At 42.5% G+C, this 22,444-nt stretch overlaps 1 protein-coding gene across 3 annotated transcripts in view; it reads right to left on the bottom strand.

Moving 5' to 3' along the window:
• The window catches only part of numb (NUMB endocytic adaptor protein), a 54,879-nt gene that overhangs the window by 20,388 nt on the left and 12,047 nt on the right, over positions 1-22,444 (bottom strand). For all 3 annotated transcript variants that reach the window (XM_079262530.1, XM_079262531.1, XM_079262532.1), the window contains exon 2: positions 4,335-4,471. In XM_079262530.1, coding sequence (XP_079118656.1) covers positions 4,335-4,460 — 126 coding nt within the window. In that variant the 5' untranslated portion in view covers positions 4,461-4,471. The remainder of the gene's footprint in view (positions 1-4,334; positions 4,472-22,444) is intronic.

Raw genomic sequence — 22,444 nt, 5'->3', positions numbered from 1 at the left:
TCCAGACACTGAATACAGAAATAAAAGACTGCCTCCAGCCTTGATTCACTTCTCAGGCCTCTTCCTCCCTTCCTCCTCCTGGACCCGAAGCAGCATCACACCCGGCTATGTGTCACTCCAGCCACAACCCTGACCTCCCCCGAAGCCATTGTGCGTGCTGGGCCAGAGAGGAAGTCCTTACCCTTTCCTTACAGATACGCACACAACGAGTGTCGCTGACCCACGCCTGTCACCCCACTCTCTGGCCCTGCTATTTTAGGAGAGTGACGTAACAGCTGTGAGTCACACTGTCAGCTGTATTAGAACACACGTGTGCATGCTTCTGCGTCTACGTATGAGGTCGCACGCAGGAATGTAGGATGCTGAGGACAATACTGATGCGAGGAGGCAGCTGTGGATGGTGAAAGCAGCAGCGCTGCTAACAGAGGATCAACAGGGAGGTGATGAAGAGGCGAGACGAGCAAATGTAGAGGACTCCGAGTGTCATAATAGATGCTTCATTGTAATATGTTAGTATTTACCCCCTCTAGGGTGAGCTTCACTTCAAACTAGTCCTCCAAATGGTTGTGAAGAGAAGCCGCTTGGCTACAACATGTCTGCATTTATTTTCTGCAAATGTTGTTTTCATGAGGGTAAAAGGCTAGTACAGATAACTATGGGAGGGAAAAATCAATCGAAAAAATCGAAAATCGGGATTTCTTTTGCTTCACAATTTTAAAATCAATTTTTTGTTAAAAAAAAAATCAATTTTTTTCCCAAATAAAAATATTCCATTCTAAAATTTTGGTCATTTCTATTGATCTTTTTACTAGTCTTCTTGGGCTTTATAGCAGCAGATGATGATCTGGGTACTGAGTTGTTTTTTTCCCTCATTGAAATCAAGAAAAATGACGAGCAGAAAAGTTTTAAACAAATTTCTTGTTTTTAATCTGCAAAAATCAGCAATATCAAAGAATTGTGAGAATCACAATTTAGATCGAATCGGAAAAAAATCAAAATCGAATCGAATTGGGACAAAAGCATATCGTCACAGCCCTACAGATAACAGAATACAAACAGGAAGTATAATGGTGACATTTATTCATATATCCTTACATTTTGTATTTAACTGAAGAAGCTCAATAGAAGTGAATAATAAGCACGGGGATTATTTATTTAAAAAAAACAAAAACAAACAAAAAAACAGAGCCTGACTGGTGATGACAAGCCCAGGAGTGCTTAAAAATTCAAGATCACTTGAACCTGTAGGGAATTCTTAAACTTTAACAACTTTTGCTTTTCTGAGAGAGGAGTTTGACACTTGGCTCATGCCCGTGAGGGAAATATGAAATTTTTAACAGCAGGACCGAAAACAAAAAAAAAAAACAAAAAAAACAAGCCTGGCTTCTATACATTAATCATGAAATCTCTAAAGCTCCAACACTGTAGAGACAGCACGAGGTAGGATGGAGGGAAGTCACATCAGCAGCAATTAAATGGAAATCTTGTGGGGGGGTAAATCCTCTGGATGTAACACAGAGGGATGCTTTGAATTAATTTGATGTTTTGGCAATGGAAGGTGTTCAGAGACAAAGCAAGGTGGTAAAAAATTATGCATGTGCTGAGAAAAGTCTTCGTAATCGACTTATTTCAACAGTGTAAATAAATGTTTGTCAGCAGAGAAAAAAGTTTAAAAAAATAGAGGAAAAAAAAGCAAATGCATTAATTTTCTACCAAATGTGTGCTACCAGTTAACAAATAACATATGATATTTTCTGTATTTAATATCATCTTTTTATCTTCATCTGCAGCCTCCAGATGACTCGCAAGATTGACGTTTTCATGGACAACTTCCACCTTTTCATGATTTTGATAATCACCTTAAATCACAAGTAACTGGGTAACTTTAGCTTGAAAAAATAAAGTGCTGATAAATATGACCTACCAAGGCAAAAACCTAAGTCACTGTGGCTTATTTTGATGCCTATAAGAGCTATTAAACAGCGAGTGAAACCTCAACATTGCCGGCCAACGGCCCAGTAAATTACACAATACTTAGGGGCAGTCTTCCCTCATGCAGACCCTCTCCAAAGCATTTACATCTTACTTGAACGCAGTAGTTAGAGATAATTACACCACTAGAGCTCCAACCTACACACAACTGGTTTCCACTGAGGTACCTGGAGAGGGAGACAGGGAACAGGAAGGGGGAGGAGAGACACAGAGGAGCAGGTAGCATGGTAGGTTGCACCGCCACAATAAAACTGGAAATAAAGAAAAAAACTGCTTGACGAGCAGCGAATCAGGTTGCACGAGTGTTTCAAAGAAAGCAAAGCATATTTTTCTTTTTTTCAGTGTCTCAGCTTCCACTTGACTACTTTTATGACTAAACTGTGATCCAGGCTGATTAAGATAAAACCCAATGAACTAGAAAGATAAATGTGGAAGAAAATGAATCTAGAAGTTTATTGATCGCTTTCATAAGTTCAACTTTGAAAGAAGTAAATGGTAAATGGTAAATGGACTTGTACTTCTATAGCGCTTTTCTAGTCATACAGACCACTCAAAGTGCTTTACACTACTTGTCACATTCACCCATTCACACACACTCATTCTACACACTCATTCCCTGATAGGCACATTGGGGGGCAGTGTCTTGCCCTAGGACACTTCGGCATTTCAGGGGAAGCCTGGAATTGATCCCTCAACTTACCTGTTGAAGGACAACTGCGCTTCCTCCTGAGCTACAGCCGCCCAAAGAAGTCTGAAGCATGTCTTCAAATGTACAGATTTTTCATCAAAAATAAAGACAAGCCTTTTCTATGAATGTAGCATTACTTATCACTTCCATGATTTTCTATGGAAGAAAGACAAAGTTAAAGTCTGACATGACTGGAACTCAGCTGTCAGAGAATTACTGTGTAGCAGTTCTAATGTCTAAATCTAAGTTTCTAAACCTTGCCAACAAATTTCACAACAGGGGCTGTAATTATCATTGACTCTGTAAAGTCTACATTAAACTGTGGTTGGAAAAGGCTTGAATATATTTCCATCTGGTGTGTTGCTTGTGTTCATTGTCCCAGCATTCAGCTTCACCGTGGCACCTGAACAGGTGAGTGTTTAGATCTGCAGCAGTGGCTCCCCAACTATTTAAGCCTGTTTGAGATGTCCCACACCCAAAAGGCTGATCTATCCTTCCATCTATTTTCTTAACCACTTAGTCCAATCCAGTGGGAAGCTGGAGCCTATCCTAGGATGATCTACAGAGAAAAAAATTTCATATAAAATGTATTTAAAAAAACTCATTCAGCACATTTTTAAATGTAGAATTACGTCTTAAACCCACTTTTTAATGCGATAACATCTCTAATGTAAAATTAGGGTTGTGATTTGCATTGGTTTGTTTCAGAAAAAACTGCTGAATAAATATACTCATATGGATCTATAAAAAAAAGAAGGAAGAGTGATTTTCAATAAGAGAATATAGATGTAGCTCTGAATGCAGTGTGGGAGGCTGTGTGGGGGAGGCCGGGAAGACATTTGAAAGCTTTTTAGGAGATCTGGGATCTATAATCAATGAATAAAAATGATCACATTTGAGCCTAAATCTAATAACACACACCTGCTCCCCCATGAAATCTCAGATTCAGACAACTGAAACAGAGCAAGACTTCTGGACTAAAACCATAAAGTAGTCCACAGCGATCCCTTCCCCACTGCCTTCCTCAGTTACTGCATTTTCAAATCCTTTTTTTTGCTTTGCTTTGATAATAAACCAGAAAACGCAACACAAAGCCATCATCAAACTTAAACCTTCAAATTCAATTACAGACAATTTTCAACATCTTAAACGCCACAACGTTACTCATCATAAAGAGAACCATCTCTTTCATAACACGTAATTCTTCAGTTCCCTCTTCAGCTGAGCGGTGAGGCTTTGGACCCATGTGATGAGAGGAAGCATACCGTTACACGTTTGTTTGTAAATTACAAGGCTTTCTCACGCTAAGTTCAGCTCTCATGCATGTCTTCCTTCTGTTGTCAGTATCAATCAATTACTACCTGTAATCATTCATGTTTTTCTTTCAATCAAGCTTTGATTGTCTTTGAGACCAGAAATCAATCGTGCACACATACGTGAGGGGCTGGGAGGCGAAGGCAGACAATCTTGCAACCTAGATAAAAGCTGTGCTGAATGCTTATGATAAATCACAGTCGTGTCCTTGGGGATGCAGACACCATGCAGAAGTTTCTCAGAGGTATTAAGTGTGCCACAGCATGGTCAGCACTGCATGCAGTTTGTGCAGAACTGAAATGGTGTTTGTAATTTGTGTCTGTCTACAATGGAGAGTCACCTTGACTGCGAAGCTGCACTTGCCGTTGCGGACCGCCTCCTCGTCTGTCTGCCACTGGTGCGGCCGACTCGACTCCGGCACGTAGATGTCTTTCTTCCGGCGGAAGCTCTGCCGTAGCTTGTTCATCGCTGAGCTCCCTGTGACGGGCGAGAGGTGCTGTTAATCACAGAGTAAAGTACAAGAAAGGCAGAGCACTGGCTGAATGTTGGAGAAATACTGGGGAAAAACCAGATTAGTCAGACATATTGACCCATTCAGACCTGATGACTCGTGTGTTATTACTTTTAAACTCTGACGTGATGCGAATGTTGCATTAGCATTCCACAGACACAAGGCATTTTTTTTCTCAACATATTTAAAGTATGAAGCATTTTTGCAAGTTTTGGTAAGTTTGAGTCGGATTTATTTAACTATATCCTGACCAAATAAAAGGAGAAGCACTGCTTTTATTAAGGCCAGGATAGCCCGCAAGACTCTGTCCAATTGGGTAACCGGCTCAGTTTAAGAGGGGGGAGGGGGAGGGAGGGGGTCTATCCATGTAGACTGACTGACATTGCGTTCACGCTGTACTTTGCCCAACCCAGCCAAACCATTCGACTAATGGTTTCTCACCAAAGGTGACATTGCACTGGTATTAAGCAAAAGAGAAGACAAGACCTGCGTGAAGAAGAAAACTGTTGCGAGTTAAACATGGAGACAAAACTGTTGCCGTTTTGGGTTTTTTGTTTTGTCCTATGTGCAGAAATACAATGTTCACAGTGTGAACAACAGACGAGGCAGAGGAATCAGAATTCGTTTGGCGCATTCACAGCTCCCCAAACGAAGCGGACTTTCCGAGCAAACAGACTCATTCAAATAAAAAAGGCTGATGTTAATGTGCGCTAAGAGAGAACGAACTGAAGCTCAATAAAAAACACATTTTCATTTTCATTCTGGTGACAACTTAAATCCACTGAAATCTAGGATGAAGATCAGCATGTTAATTTCAACATATTTCGATTTGTAGCTGCAGATTGCATCCGTTTTGCTAATGCTGCAATCTTTTAGAAGTTGATGCAACAAGTGCAAGAAGTTAGATCTATGAAAAGTGGCAATGCTGCTAAAATACACGAAGTAAGGCAGGTAACAACAGATGTCCAATAAACAGTGAGTCTAAAAGCAAACCTCCAGGTCAATTACATTAATTTACATCCAAGTGATCACTTAAAAGTGCACTTACTTGCAAAAACAACACCTAAGGTAGTTTATACACCCACAACTTTGGACCATTTGTAAAAAGTTTCCTGTGTAATGAAGAAGTATAAGACGCACTTAAGGTGTCTATATTTTGTCTAAACTTTAAAAGAAAAAGTGTGAAACTTAAGACACTAAGATGAATATAGAAACAAAAGTATTTATTACTCCATTTACTCCTTAAGGATGCTACTGCGAGATTTAAGCCAATCAGTGCATAATATTTTCATGACTTTCAGCTTAATGGATAAAGTCATTAAAATTAGATATGAAACAAATTAAAAAAAAAACCCTCCTTGAGCCGCCACCTTATCGTGGTGGAGGGGTTTGTGCGTCCCGAAGATCCTAGCAGCTATGTTGTCGGGGGCTTTATGCCCCTGGTAGGGTCACCCTTGGGAAAAAAGTTTCTAGGGGAGGGACCAGACTAAGTGCGGCTCAAAGACCCCTATGATGACGGTGACCATGGGCGGAAATGTTCCCTTGCCCGGACGCAGGTCACCGGGGCCCCGCTCTGGAGCCAGGTCTGGAGTGGGGACACGAGAGCGTCTGGTGGCCGGGCCTTCGCCCATGGGGCCCGGTCGGGCTCAGCCCGAAAGGGTTACATGGGCCCCACCTCCCGTGGGCTCACCATCTCCAGGAGGAGCCGTAGGGGTCGGGTGCAGTGTGAGCTGGGCGGCAGCAAGAGGCGGGGACCCTGGCGGTCCGATCCCCGGCTGCAGAAGCTGGCTCTAGGGACGTGGAACGTCACCTCTCTGGTGGGGAAGGAGCCTGAGCTTGTGCGCGAGGTTGAGCGGTTCCGGCTAGATATAGTTGGACTCACCTCGACGCATGGCTTGGGCTCTGGAACCAGAACCCTCGAGAGGGGCTGGACCTTCTTCCACTCTGGAGTTGCTCATGGTGAGAGGCGCCGAGCTGGTGTGGGCATTCTCATCAGCCCCCAGCTTGGTGCCTGCATGTTGGGGTTTACCCCGGTGGATGAAAGGGTAGCTTCCCTCCGCCTCCGGGTGGGGGGACGGGTCGTGACTGTTGTCTGTGCTTATGCACCGAACAGCAGTTCAGAGTACCCACCCTTTCTGGAGTCCTTGGAGGGAGTGCTGGAGGGTGCTCCTTCTGGGGACTCCATTGTTCTGCTGGGGGACTTCAATGCTCACGTGGGCAATGACAGTGAGACCTGGAGGGGAGTGATTGGGAGGCATGGTCCCCCCCCTCTGAACCCAAATGGTGTTTTGTTATTGGACTTCTGTGCTCGTCATGGATTGTCCATAACGAACACCATGTTCCAGCATAAGAGTGTCCATATGTACACCTGGCATCAGGATACCCTGGGCTGCAGTTCCATGATGGATTTTGTAGTCGTATCGTCGGACCTGCGGCCACATGCCTTGGACACTCTGGTGAAGAGGGGGGCGGAGCTTCAACTGATCACCACCTGGTGGTGAGTTGGCTCAGATGGTGGGGGAGGAAGCCGGTCAGATCTGGCAGGCCCAAACGGGTTGTGAGGGTCTGCTGGGAACGTCTGGCTGAGTCCCACCTTCAGCAGAGCTTCAACCATGTCCCGAGCGGGGGACATTGAGTCCGAATGGGCTGTGTTCCGTGCCTCTATTGTTGAGGCGGCCAGCTGGAGCTGTGGCTGTAAGGTCGTTGGTGCCTGTCGTGGCGGTAATCCCAGGACTCGTTGGTGGACACCAGCAGTGAGGCAAACCGTCAAGCTGAAGAAGGAGTCCTATCGGGCCTTCTTGGCCTGTGGGACTCTGGAGGCAGCTGATGGGTACCGACAGGCTAAGCGGCATGCGGCTTCGGCCGTTGCCGAGGCAAAAACTCGGGCATGGGAGGAGTTCGGCGAGGCCATGGAGAAAGACTTCCGGACGGCTTCGAGGAGATTCTGGTCCACCATCCGGCGGCTCAGGAGAGGGAAGCAGTGCTCCATCAATACTGTGTACAGTGGAGGTGGGGAGCTGCTGACCTCAACTCGGGACGTAGTGGGTCGGTGGAAGGAATACTTCGAAGACCTCCTCAATCCTACCAACACGTCTTCCGATGAGGAGGCAGAGCTGGTGGACTCAGGGGTGAACTCTCCTATCTCTGGGGCTGAAGTCGCTGAGGTGGTCAAAAAGCTCCTTGGCGGCAAGGCCCCGGGGGTGGATGAGATCCGCCCGGAGTTCCTTAAGGCTCTGGATGCTGTGGGGCTGTCCTGGCTGACACACCTCTGCAGCATCGCATGGACATCGGGGACAGTGCCGCTGGACTGGCAGACTGGGGTGGTGGTCCCCCTTTTTAAGAAGGGGGACAGGAGGGTGTGTTCCAATTACAGGGGAATCACACTCCTCAGCCTCTCTGGTAAGGTCTATTCAGGGGTCCTGGAGAGGAGGGTCCGCCGGATAGTCAAATCCCGGATTGAGGAGGAGCAGTGTGGTTTTCGTCCTGGTCGCGGAACAGTGGACCAGCTCTATACCCTCTTTGGGGTCCTGGGGGGGGGCATGGGAGTTTGCCCAACCAGTCTACATGTGCTTTGTGGACCTGGAGAAGGCATTCGACCATGTCCCCCGGGGGCTCCTGTGGGGGGTACTCCGGGAGTATGGGGTACCGGACCCCCTTGTACGAGCTGTCCGGTCCCTGTACGACAGGTGTCAGAGCTTGGTCCACATTGCCGGTAGTAAGTCGGATTCGTTTCCGGTGAGGGTTGGACTCCGCCAAGGCTGCCCTTTATCACCGATTCTGTTCATAACTTATATGGACAGAATTTCTAGGTGCAGCCGAGGTGTTGAGGGGATCCGCCTTGGTGGCCTCAGGATTGGGTCCCTGCTTTTTGCAGATGACGTGGTCCTGTTGGCTTCATCTGGTCGTGATCTCCAGCTCTCGCTTGAGCGATTCGCGGCCGAGTGTGAAGCGGCTGGGATGGGAATCAGCACCTCCAAATCTGAGACCATGGTCCTCAGCCGGAATAGGGTGGATAGCCCTCTCCGGGTCGGGAGTCAGGTCCTGCCTCAAGTGGAGGAGTTTAAATATCTCGGGGTCTTGTTCACAAGTGAGGGAAGGATGGAGCGCGAGATCGACAGACGGATCGGTGCGGCGTCTGCAGTAATGCGGGCTCTGCGCCGGTCTGTCGTGGTGAAGAAGGAGCTGAGCCAGAAGGCGAAGCTCTCCATTTACCAGTCGATCTACGTTCCTACCCTCACCTATGGTCATGAGCTGTGGGTCGTGACCGAAAGAAGGAGATCGCGTATACAGGCGGCTGAAATGAGTTTCCTCCGCAGGGTGGCCGGGCTCTCCCTTAGAGATAGGGTGAGGAGCTCGGTCATCCAGGAGGAGATCAGAGTAGAGCCGCTGCTCCTCCGCATCGAGAGGAACCAGTTGAGGTGGCTCGGGCATCTGGTCAGGATGCCTCCTGGACCTCCCTGGTGAGGTGTTCCAGGCACGTCCCTCTGGGAGGAGACCCCGGGGAAGACCCAGGACACGCTGGAGGGATTATATCTCTCGGCTGGCCTGGGAACGCCTCGGGATCCCCCCTGCAGAGTTGGCAAATGTGGCTGGGGAGAGGGACGTCTGGGCTTCCCTGCTTACGCTGCTGCCCCCGCGACCCGACCCCGGATAAGCGGCTGAAGATGAAGATGAAGACAAATAAAAAAAATCCTGGTGTTCTATAATGGTCTAAAGCAGCATTGTGTAACTTTCAGCCTTAAAAATGTGTGTTTCTGACTTTTTTTTTTGAGGTCACAGTGACAATTATTTTGTATTTTGGTAAGAAACCACACTGGTCAACTTTGATTGTTATGTGCATCACAGGCCAGCAACTGGCTATCAACAACACTGAACATGTGCCGAAGCTAATTCAGAAAGGAAATGCAGGAGAACACGATTGGAAGAAGAGAGAAAAACAAAGAACAGGACAGAGCAACAGATAAGACAAGAGTCAACATCACACTGACTTTTACTTCCTGGAGAGAGCTCAGAGAAGAGGTAGGATACAAGACTGCTAGCGCTTCACAAGTTCAACAGGTTTAATGATCTAAAATCCAAGAAAACAATTAACCAAGTTAAGTACTTCACCGGCCAGTGCATGAATGTCTTTTTAGCTCTGAGAAGGGATTACCATCTAAATAAAAGCAAAGGCCCAATTAAAAATAGCTGATCCAAAGTAGAACTGAGAGCTGCATCCATCATCAAAAGCCCGACTCACGTCTCCCAGAGCAGCTCCTGACAAGGGACCAGAAGTCATTCAGTCATGCAATTCTGACTTAACACGTGAGCAGAGCCATACTGCTCTAACAAGTTCTACCCACCGACTTCTGAGCTGATGAGGATCTGTCTGGATTAAAGGTCTTTAATCCAGGAGGGCTGACTGTCCACAAACACAGCAACAGAGCAGCATGCACTAACACACACACGCTCATAGCAATCACACACGTATGCTACTACTTAACCACGTTGTCACACAAACACACAGACAACCTAAGCTGTCTGTTTGCATGATGAAACCTGTCCTGTGAGTCGGTGATGGCTGGGAGCAGAAAGTGTGCTTGAGGTGAGGCTCTCTTATCTGTCTATGCCAGGCTTCAGCTCTGCAGGCAGCAAACAATAAAACTTTCAGCCCTGAACAGGCCACCAAAGCACACATACAAAAACACTGAACTTCCTACTGTCACTACAGGCGCGGGGGAGGGGGGAGGACTCGGATCGGATTGTTTCAATGCGAGTCTTTCACATTAGACAGGACTTTATATGCATTTGGGGGGAAAAAATAACATTCACAGTAACCTCAAGTGATGCATTCTTGTATATTTATGTTAAAGGTTTCCTAGAAAGGTTTATACACCAAATACAGCTTAATTTACCTTGCAAGCGCAAGATTTCCATAAAACTGAAGAACTTTTGATGAATTATATATGATATACAAGTAAAAACCTGAAACCTACACAACTGACACATAAAGTCTTTAAATCAGGCAGATTTTATGGCTACCAAAGCATAGAACAGGTGCTTAAAAGCCCAGAAGAACCTGCTGTGACAAACAAATGCTTCTGCAGGTGACATGAAACCCTCAGTTAACACCCACGGTTCATGCTTGCGTCCTGCATACAAGAGTGTTTGAAAACAAGAAGATCAGTGTAAAAGAAAAAAAAAAAACTGCTTCATCCATCAGTCGTTTATTTAGGTCATATCATGTTTGGGCTCACTGCAGAGTCAGTGACAGGCTGCCTGCTTCAAGACTGCAGCGTGCAGAAGAAGAGAGGCACGAAAAGAGATCAGTCTGTATCAACGGCTGCAACAAAGTAAAAACATTTATATAACTGAACACATTTTGGATGAATCCAGTAATGAGATATACATTTTATTCAAATAAGGCGAGGTAGATGCAAGTGACTGATAATCCCCTGCAGTCATGTGCAAAAAGAAATTACAAAGTAATTTACCAAAAACATTTTAGATATCAGGACTTAATATAAACGATAAATCAAGTTTCACAAAGAACTGAAAGGTTAAGCAGCAGCCTGGAGCTGCAGATCAAACGCACTTGATTAACTGATCCTCTGCAAGCGTGAGCACCTCGATACAAACAGAGGTTTTGGCAGTTCGCTAGTTTGGATAATTTAGGGGTGTGTTAATACAGTGTCAAGAAAGAAAGATGACAGGCGTGAGCTTAGAGAAGCAATTTACATAATTCTACAGCGAGATGGATTGTTCACAGGTGGAAAACCATGAAGGTAATTGCCATTCTTCTCATGAATGAAGGTTGCAGCAAGTTCACCGCAAGGTCAGACATCGCAATGCTTAGAAAAAGAAAAAAAAAACGCATGTCAAAAGTCAAAAGTTAAAGTTCATGACTGAAAGTTACTGAACAAGTATGACTTGTTTTTAAGAGTTTAGAGCTCCAAAAACAAAATGACGACACAATGCACAGCCAATGCAATGTTTTACGACAAAATCTTAGTATGAGAAGGTTGTTGAGGGACAGGTCAGTAACCTTAAGAAAACATTTTTTTTTATTGCTTATCTTAATGCTCCAACATATCTAATTGATCTCATCATGTCTTGCTAAACTCACCTTCGTCACTTAACACACATTGCTAGCTGAAAACCCACACACATTCTCTCCTGCAGATTGCCGTGTCCAAAACAGACAACAAAAGGACTGAGTGGGGAATTTAAGAGAAAACATAGACTGTTTATTCATGTGCGTGGGAAAGAAACCATACACTTGCTATGGATGTATATATGTGGAGAGCGCTGGTGTTCGGCCAGGCACAGGCAGCTCAGAAATGAGGACACAATATCTGTAACCATTTTCAGCAGTGTGATATCAGAAGCCTTAAACTATGATATGTTTGGAGAGAGCAAATCAAAACCCCACTTCACATTATTACTTGCTGCTCTTAATAATCCAACTTGAAACTTCCACTATTTGTGCTTTAACCTTTTTTTTTTTTTTTTTTACCCCTTTCAATATGAGCAATGACCCAGAAAGGATTCACATTTGCCAGTAGTCTGAGCCAGCAATTTCTTATACACAGCAAAGCACCAGATACAAAGGGGAGCATCAGTACAAGCCTACTCTAACACATCCCTTGTACACTCTACTGTAAAATACTTCTCGCCAGTCTTCCTTATAGCGCCTGATATCGACTAATCCCACACAGATTATCTGCCTTTACTCCTAACCGTTACTTTACTTCATAATAAAACACATGACATATTCCATTTTCACTGTCAAGATCAATTAAATAACACATGTTGATTTAAATGTTAATAAATAAATTTATCTCCACAAAGTATTTGGTCAGTAAATATATAGTAGGGCTGGGCAGGATATTGATTGGGGCAAAATGAACACTTTTCCCCACAATGAGATTAGCGAGCCAAAAATGCTGTTTTCAGGCAGGACTTGTTCTGTTTGGTTTTTTTTTATTTAAAAAAAAAAAAAATCATATAACGAAGGAGGGCTTTATAAAGAATTAAGTTGTATTAAAATACAGTTTGAAGAAGCACGGAGCATGGAAAAGAAGTCAGTAAACGGAAAAAAACAGTGTCCAGTTACTTTACTTGAGTCACTGCAGATAAGTTACTCACACATCGCCTGAGTATTTCCTTTTTGTAAGACTCTACTTTAACTTTACAGCACTTCTGAAGAGAATTTAGTACTTTATACACTATTAGATATTTAATACCTTAATTTGTTTTTTTTAAATAATTTGAATATGAAATAATGTAATAAACATCAAATGACTAAATATAATTAAAGATTAAATCAGTTTTCTCCAATCTCTCCCGCCCAGGACAGCTTACAAAACAAGTACTTTTCACATGTATATTTTTCTGTTTTGTTTTTCTTTTGACAAATATTTTAATAAACAAATCAATCCAATGTTTCACAAACAAAAATAAACTAAGATAAAGTTCAATATGCAAAATATTTATGGATCAAACTTGTTTGTTCTTGTTTCCCTCTTTTGCACCAACTAACTGGGGGGTGTCCTGGAAAACCAGGACACAACACAAATCCTTCATTTCATGGTTTTCCACTCCAGTCCTCAGGGAATATTGCCTTGTTTTAAATATGTTCTTGCTTCAACCCGTTTGACTCAAATTAATGGCTTGTTAACAGGTTTGTGCGAATTTTAATAACAGGCTGTTGAAGAGATCTGTTTAATTACAATGGGGTGTGTTAAAGCAGGGGAACGTATAAAACCTCGAGGGTAATGCTCCCAAGGGCCGAAACTGAGGAACACTCAGAGCCTGAGGATTGTGGGATGGGGTCTCTGTTGACTGGGATATATTCCAACCGATCCATCAGATCTGAACAGTTTAGGAGCTGGCTGAAAACATGTGTTGTTTCCAAATGAAAGGTGTGACATGTCTGTCTGTACAGGTGGCAAATGTCAACGTAACCATGTGAGCATCCAGATGTAGCTTTTCTTAACGGACTGCATTAAAGCAAGTTGAGTAGCTTTACTCAACTTGTCAGTGGTTTTAACGTTGTGGCTGAGGAGGGAAATAAGAACTACTTAGAATCATCTATAATCTGCTGTAAACACTTCAGTGCTTTTACTTATTAAAGACTTTTTATGCAATACGTTTACTTCTGTTTGAGTATTTTACATCACTATAATTGGACTCCTGCTTAGGGTGCATTCACAGCAGGATAGTCCGCTACACTCGGTTTGATTTGGGGACTCGGTTGGAAGGGGGGGGACATCATTCCAGACCAAGATTGCATTCATACTGCACTTCTCAAACAAATCAGACCATTTAAAACATGTTTCACCCTCCACCAGAGGCAAGAAAACATGCAGCGGCATCATGTCATAACAGACTGGTTGATCAAACTTCCACGTCTCTTCCACATCCTCCCTGTGAGCCATTTCTTCCATCCAGATCCGTCTATCCCACACATGTGTATGTCCAAGTGTGTTTACCCACGATGCACTGTTTTGTAGTCACAGGCGGATCGAGTCTGCTTCTTTGATTCAAATCATTCATTTGCACATTCACAGTATAGCTGAATCAAAGGGGCTGATGTGGATGTGCTCTCAGGGCACGTTGACATCAGCCCTTTTGATTCGAATCAGAGTCCGTTTGCTCCAAACGACTGCTTCGCTTGGGGAAATGTAAATGCGCCAAACAAATTCTGATTCAGACCAAAGAAGTGGACTCGGCCGCCTACAAACGCAGGTCTCAGCCCGTTTCAAGCAGACCACATACAGGAAGTGGACTACAAAAAAAAAAAAAAAAAAAAGTCACTTGCTGCATTTGACATAGCATTGCATTGTGGGTAAATACATAGCGATGGCATTAAGAGTCTTATTCCTCGTTTGTTTATACTGCGAACATTGTTGCAGTAAATTTCTGCACAATACTTGTATGAGACTAAATTAAAAAACCAAAACAGCAACAGTTTCGTCTTCATGTTTAACTCGCAAGTGGAAGAAATGGTTTCCATCTTCATGCAGGTCTTGTCCTCTCTTTTGCTTAATGCCAGTGCAACATCACCTTTGGTGAGAAACCATTATTCTAATGGTTTGGCTGGATTGGCCAAAGTACTATGTGAATGCATTGTCAGTCTGCATGGATACACCCCCTACAACTGAGCCGAGTTCCCAATCAGACCAAGTCTAGCAGACTATCCTGATGTGAATGCACCCTTAGAAAGGTCTAACACACCTGACCAAAATGAACGACAAGAGCTAACAAGCTCTAAGATCCATTTGATTTGAATCGGGTGTGCTGCTGCAGGGACACAACAAAAACCTGCCAGATACCGGCCCTGGAGTGGAGGACTGGAGACCCCTGCTTTAGAGGATCACTGCTTTTAAAATTACTTGTTTTTTAAATCTATTGATTTAATTTGCTAAGAGTGATCTGTGTGAACAGCAACAACTAGACAACTAGTCGTTTTTTCCAGATATGACACAAGTGGCTATGGAATATGACATGAAATTATATTAAAAATATCTTGTAATAATAATAATTATTATTATTATTATTATTATTATAATAATTATAATATAGTATACAATAATAATAATTATTATATACTATATTACATCAGTGTGGAACCCCTGATGGGACAGCAAAGTTTATATGTACATATGTAAACAGTGGTGGCAGGAGGGTGAGCGGTAATGAGGATTGAGGCCAGGCAGATCCGAGCCAGAGGGAGTGCAGCAGAGATTAAGTGGTAAGGAGGAAGAGTCTGGCTGTGTTTGGTGCAGAGAGCTGCTGTGCAGCTGCAGGTGTGGGTCATGTGAGGTACATTTAGTTCTTTGATTGGCCGTCAGCCAGAAGGAGCAGAAGGAGGAGCAGGAAAGAAAGATGGAAGGGCAAAGCAAAGTACGGGTCAAGCAGAAGATAACAGAGCAGGACAGAAACACTAAATAGAAAGTCAAAAATCACCACAGCTTCTTTCAGGTTTCCATTTTTTCCATGTGCATTAAAAATAGGGACATTTTTAGGAATTTATATCAATCTGCAGGAGTGTTCAGTACAACAGCCAAAGTTCACTGTCTCCATAGATGCAAGTTCTTTCTTTTATGTCAGAGCTCATCCAATAATACAATCTAACCCTAATCTGAATAAGGGCAAGAGATGATGAATACCAGAGTAAATCAAGGGAAACTTGACAATGACAGCAATCAGGTCAACAGGATGCCGGAGACAGACATGTTCCATTCCAAAGATCTAATAGCCTGATAAGAGAGGGAATAAAGGAGTCAGTACAGCAATTATTTCTCCATGTTGGAACATAATATCACTGGGCTGAGTTCATTAGTGGAAATATTACCAAGAATTAGGGTTGCATCCACTTCTATTCCATATTAGTAAGATTTTAACACCATCTTTTACAACTGATTTACAGTTATACTGATTTAGGTGCAAGAAATAGCATCTACCAAACCATTCACTAACATTTTATTCTTTTCCAGCATAAAGAAAAAAGTCTGACTTTACTGTGCTGCTGCATGCTTTACACTGATTAAACCAAATCTTCCTGTTCACAGATGGATGTTTTTTTCCACAAAGAAAACTAATCAGCACTTCCTAATCTAGGAGAAATAACTGTCTTAGCAAATATTCATTTCCGCTCTGACTGATGTCGATATCTTCTCACATGTCTTGCCCACCGACATTTAGGGACAGCCTCACAGTCTAAATGACACCACGTCTTTTTATAGGGTACTTTCAAGCCAACAGGGTGTGATCATCAGATGTTAAAAGAATATTTTTGCTTCTAGACAGCAATTAAACACAACTGTCTCAACCATGTCAAAAAGCAACTTTTGGAGCGTAAAAAATAAAACAGCAACTGCAGCTGAAAAAGGTATGGGAGGGACTTTTGAGACAAGGCTGCAGAGAGGTACAGGCTTTGTGTCGAGGTCAGAATCTGAACCCTGCTGGAGCTGTCACAGCTCCTACAGTCTGGTACCATGAGGACCTCTGGTTCCTCTCCTACCAGTAATAATGAGAACGACAACACAAGAACATTTATACTCACTCTGTATTCATATATACAGACACTATATTAGAGTTATTGGCAATATCTTCAATCTGATTGTTCTAATTGTTCTAATATCTCTTGTTAATTTTCCAGCAAACAATTAGAAAACTAAACTAAAAAATAAAAAAATAAAAAAATAAAAAAAAATGAAGGGAAGAAAAGCAAAAATCTCCCCCTCAGTGGGTGCTGCGCTGGAAGGAGGGTGGGAGTGCAGCAGTAGATGTAACAGTATTTAAATAATCTCTCCAGGAATGAAAAAACTGATTAATCCTTGCAGAAGGATCCTAGGGATGAGTACAGCAGGACTGAGGCAGGGAGGGAGGGAGGGAGAGGTTAGGAGAGGGAGTGAGCGTGAGACCAAGAAAAAGAGAAAGCAGGGAGAACGGGCAGTTCAAGACAAAAATAAATAAATAAATAAGGCCCAACTGTCTTCTTTCATGACTTGCTCCACCTCTGTGCCAGCCGACACTCTTTATCCTGTTTTATACCGCTCTGCTCGAGGAATTTCATGTTATGCACGCTTACAGTCCATTTATAGTGTGGAGAGCAATAATAAGACAGAATATCCGCCAGCGATTTGTGATGCAAATCCCGCCTGCAAGCATATCTACCAAACCCTGTTATCAGGGAGCTGGTCAGCTTGAGGTGATAGTGTCTCTGTTTTACTCCCCTGTGGCTTTATGAAGAGAGAATCCAAAAAATACAGTTAGCATGATAATCCAATTTTCTGGTTTTGGTCTACGGCTTGGCGTGCTTATATTTAAAAAAATAGGGGGAAAAATTTGGAAAATAGTAGAAAATGCCAAGCTAGACACACACAACGCTAATAACTAACATTCAGGAGGAAGTAAGAGACTAAAACCAGGGTCAAAGTTCAAAGAGGTGGGGTTTGGGGTTTTTACATTTATAATTATGGGAACAAGTCAGTCAGCTTAGCTCCTAATGTTTATAAAACAACTACACATAAATTAGAATCAGATTCAATGAACTTCACAACAGATGTGACGTAATGTCTCAGGGCTGAAACTGATATGACAACTGCCCAACATCAATATCGAAAGTTCATACACAAGAGAAACAGCTTGAGTGGGCACCAGCTGCTCCCTTTATTACTGCTAACCACTAAATGTGATATTCTGGGTCTCAAACAACCATATAGAATTAATTACAGAATGAAACACTGCCGTTCAAGCAACGCTTGACCCAGAAAGAGTCAATGCATGGCTCCATTTAGGGATAGTATGCAAAATATACAAAATAAGATATAATAGTGCTGATTATGTTACAATGTGTGACAACATGTATCTGTACATCTAAAGCACAACATATCTTGGGTTTCTCTCCAGCCACAAAGGACAGTCTAGTACATAATGTGTTTGTATGGCTCTAACATGAAGAGGGGAAAATAAATCATCTTAAGGGGAATTTCATTATTCAGCTTTACTTAAGAAATATTAAAGACATTTTTACAGAACAGAAAAGTAATGCTGATTTAATAAGGATTGAAGTTAGTTAAATTTGATCTTAAAGAGCAACTTATGACATTAAACTCCATTGTCATTCATTCAACAAACATTTACTGAAATGTATCAATAACTTGCAGAAACTATCTTTAGAATAAAACAGATTACAATTTTATTTTATTAATCCCAAAAGGTAAATGTATTTTGCAGCATGAAATAAACATTTTTTCATTCATTATTCATGATAATAACATTAATGTCATTTAGCAGCAATAACCTGAAGTTTGTATGATATTATCAGTCTCTTTTGTCCTTGTGCCAGACTTGTGTCCTCTCATTTTAACAGCATTGACTCAGTTCATGGAGATTTGCAAGCATTCATATAAGATCACATCACAGCATTTCAATCATGTTAAAGTTAGGACAGGATTGCAGTCCCTTCAAGCTTTAGTATTCAGACAGATGGACATTTTAATGTAGAATACTTTGGTATACAGAGAGGTTTATGGCCAACTCAGGGTGCATTCACATCAGGACAGTCTGCTGCGGTGGGCAACATTATTCAGAGATTGCGTTTACACTGCACTTCTAAAACAAACCGAACCTTTAAAAAACTTCTTTCACTCTACCAAAGGCAAGAAAATAAGGAGCTGCATCAGATCCTAGTGGTCTGGGTTGAAATTCTTCCACACAAAGCAGACTTTCCGAGCAAACGGACTAGATTTGAATCAAAAAGGCAGATGTGAACGTGCCCTCAGTGACTACAAAACTCTTCAAAAATACAACTTCTACCACAATATAGCAGTGTTCCTTTCATCCAACATGTCCTGTACATTGTGACAAAACGCTGCTACTTTAGCCATGTTTGTATAAATCTAAGGAAGACTTTTGGTTTGGTCAGAATCAACTTTGCCGGCTTTAATGTACTGACATGTTCTTTTCACAGAGGAAAGGCTCGCTTGAATTTTTTCTGAGACACTTGGATGATGTCATTGTACCGTTGCAGTGTAGCAGTTAGCGTCATGGCCTCACAGCAAGTAGGTTCCTGGTTCGAGCTTTGGCTTGGACTAAGCAGATAAGAAAATGGCTTGTAGAATGATCAACTCTAAATTGTTTCACACTGTTCATAAAAACTCTTCCCCGGTTGATAAGCAGCAACAGTTATGTCACTGTATTAACACACACTTGAATGCTGCAGACCAGCAAACTTCCAAAACATCTACTTTCATAAAGCCACGTGCACCTACTGTTGACCAGTTAATCTATACGATCATAGATATGTTGAATCCCTGTTTTTTTAGCCAGTTCTTTTTTTTTTTTAACCAGTTTTTTTTCCCATTTTAAAAATATGTCCTGATATGTACAATTTTTTAATTTAACGATTAAATTTCTTTAAATCTAAATGTATATGTGTATCCATGTTAAATAATCTTACTTTATTGACATTTTTTTAAATGTCCATAATACTGATTACGTTTAGTTGCATTGTGTCTTTCACTAAATATGATATATGCTTTCATGCAATAGGTTATGTAATTTTCAAATATGACTAAATATACGTGGCTCAGTAATGAAGATAAAAGTGAGGACACACCTGCCTTCATAGTAATTGATTTTAAACAAGTCAACATAGATTACAAGCAGAAAAGAACAGAAAGTTCAATAATAAAACTGCGATCTTAACTAAATGTAAGAGCTGGTGGAAAACAGGCTGTTAGTGAACAGGTTCAACTCATTACTTTGATCATGGGTACACGCTCTACGATTAGCGCTCTTATAATTCTGAATCATGCTGTCAGGTGCAGCTATGACCAAAAAGAGATCCTTAGATTCCTCCTAATTAAAGTGAAGAACAAAATTACCTGCAAATTACAGCAAAAACCACTAGATTGGGACCACAAAGTGTGATTGACTGGGAACATGATGGTAATAGAGGGTTTGAACGCCAAAGAGGATGTAAACGGTGGGAATCTGGGTCCTGGCTCCTGTTTGTACTCCTCACAAGCTCCGTGTTTACCACTGAATCCTTTCAGAGTCAATCTGTTCCCTGCTCCTAGCAAGGCACGATGACCCCTGTTTCCTGAGTGCACATGCCTGACTGGGATTAGAGTGGAGACAGAAAAAAATATGGCCCAGACCATTGCACAGCTGATATTTTGCTCCTCCTCTACAGCAACCTATGTGTGTGTGGTCATGCTTGTGTTTGATAGGAGCGGTCAGGCGTGGTATTAATGGGGTCCAGACTCCAGAGGAAGACCAAGTTGACCAGCCAGCCAACCATTCAACACCACACATCACTTTAGGCAACAGCTGAGGCCACATTTAAACATCCAGGGCAGTGCCCTGCCATTGGAGAGTGGCAAATCACTGTCATTGTATCATCTCCGCTCAGGCGTGCCCCAGTGATGATTCAGAGACTGAATCAATATTTAGGGGGTCTGGCCCTTTTTCCAAACACGGGCCATCACAGCGTCAACTTCATCAAGATTTATTCCTCTTGCCTCTCCTCCAAACTACATTTTGTGATTGTTTTTTTTTGTTTTTTTTACAAATACTGCCAGAGGAGATGGCATGCCTAATGGAATGGCATTTCAATTAACTGAATTGTGCTGTAAAACATGGTGGTCATGCCTTGCAGAGAGGTTGCCGAGTGAAAGCACTGGCCTGCTAGGAAGGGTTTGATGTACTGGCCTGAGTAGCAAACTCCATCAATCCTGGCCTCTCTTTATGGTGAGCTGCTGCTGAGAATACAATAAGCACTCAGTCATGTGCCAGCTGTGGGAAGAAATCTTTATAAAGAGGTAGCAACTAACAAGTTTGTGCACCAGATAAAATACTGGCTAACCTAAAACAGGTCTGGGCGATTAATCAGATTTTAATCTCAGTACGATCTGGGTTTTCAACGATGATAAAAAATAAAAGGGTGTGATTATTTTCCTCTCTACAGTTTCCTCTCCTGCTGTCTTCAGCTACTAATCGAGCGTCTCTGGCGTTGCAGCGCTGTGTTGTAAACTCCTCCCACAGCCGCTTTGCTTTCATTCAGACACTGTTGCCAACTTGGAGACTTTCTTGCTAAATCTGGAGACTTTTTTTTGTTAAAAGCGACAAATCTAGCAGCTTTTACTGGAGTTATTAGAGACTTTTCTGGTGTTTTGGCGACTGACTTGAAGACACATATTGTTCTGCAGTTACTGTAAGGAAGGAGCAGCGGGAGCCTCTCCCGTCCTAAAGCACTCCCAGGCGGCCAGTCTCAGTCGGCTCCGGCTGCAGGTCAATGTAGAATAACTGCAGTAGGTTGTGGAAGTTCACCTAAACATAGTTTATACCATTGTCAGTGACAACTGGCTGCATTATTTTCCTATACATAGTTCGGCCAGTTAAACACTGTAATATCCCTCCGTTACGGGGCGTTACCATAGCAACGCGTTAACCAGCTGGTTCAGATCAGCCGTCTTTTAACAGGTGAATGAGAGAAACGTGCTGCAGCCTGACAGCGGTTGTTTGGTATAAAATGTACATCCAGGCCAACTTAAAATAGTTCCTTTATAAGCGGTGAAAGCAGATTAAACAACTCGGAACCGTTCATTAGACGGTTATTATACGTGACACGGAGTTGAGAACTACACAACACGCAGCATTGTTTAAAAATACTGGATAATTGTGTTAAATAATAGAGATGTCAGTTTCAGTCAAAACAATCGTGATTATAATTTTTGTCATAATCGAGCGGCCCTAACCTAAAACAGCCTGCAGCTTCTTCCCCTACAGCTGGACACAATTACTATTGTTCCTTTTTTTCCCCCCAGGAAAAAAAAAGTGTTCAAATCTGAGACAGAGGCTCTAAGCTAAATTTAACACACTGACCTCAAGTTTAGTAAACTCGTCTGATAAACTAACATTGCTCAGCAAAAAAACTACTCAGATATAATTTTATAAATCTAAACAGCCTCAGGAGAAGTACAGAGAACACACAAGCAGGAGAGAGGGTGCACTAACACAATACTCATAAAACAAAAACCCACAAGGTAGACAAATGACTGCAGCTTCTCGAGGCCCCAAAGCCAAAATGGCTCCATTATGCTTCTGTGTTCTTGAGGGCAATAAACTGCCATTAGAGGAGTTTCAGCAAGGTAGAGAAATCAGGCCAAACTGCACACACTGGGTATTCTTTCTGCACACACCACTGACCAGAGGAAACACTGCCAGCGTTACACATTCACCTAGCTGCTCAAGTTCTGTTAATACATGATCTATTAATCCTGCCTGTGGTTGGCCCACAACTAAAACATGAGCAATTGCACATTTACAGAGTCTCACAAGAAGAATGCTGATCCAGGTTTGCAGTTTTTATCCTGTCTGTGACTATACTGATGTATAAAATAAAAACTAATTCTGCACAACCCTACTGACTTAAAATAGACAGC

The sequence above is a fragment of the Telmatherina bonti genome (assembly GCF_933228915.1).
Source record: "Telmatherina bonti genome assembly, chromosome: 22".
Lineage (NCBI taxonomy): Eukaryota > Metazoa > Chordata > Actinopteri > Atheriniformes > Telmatherinidae > Telmatherina > Telmatherina bonti.
The sequence above is the reverse complement of the archived record's forward strand: the minus strand, read 5'-3'. Positions and strand labels throughout refer to the sequence as shown.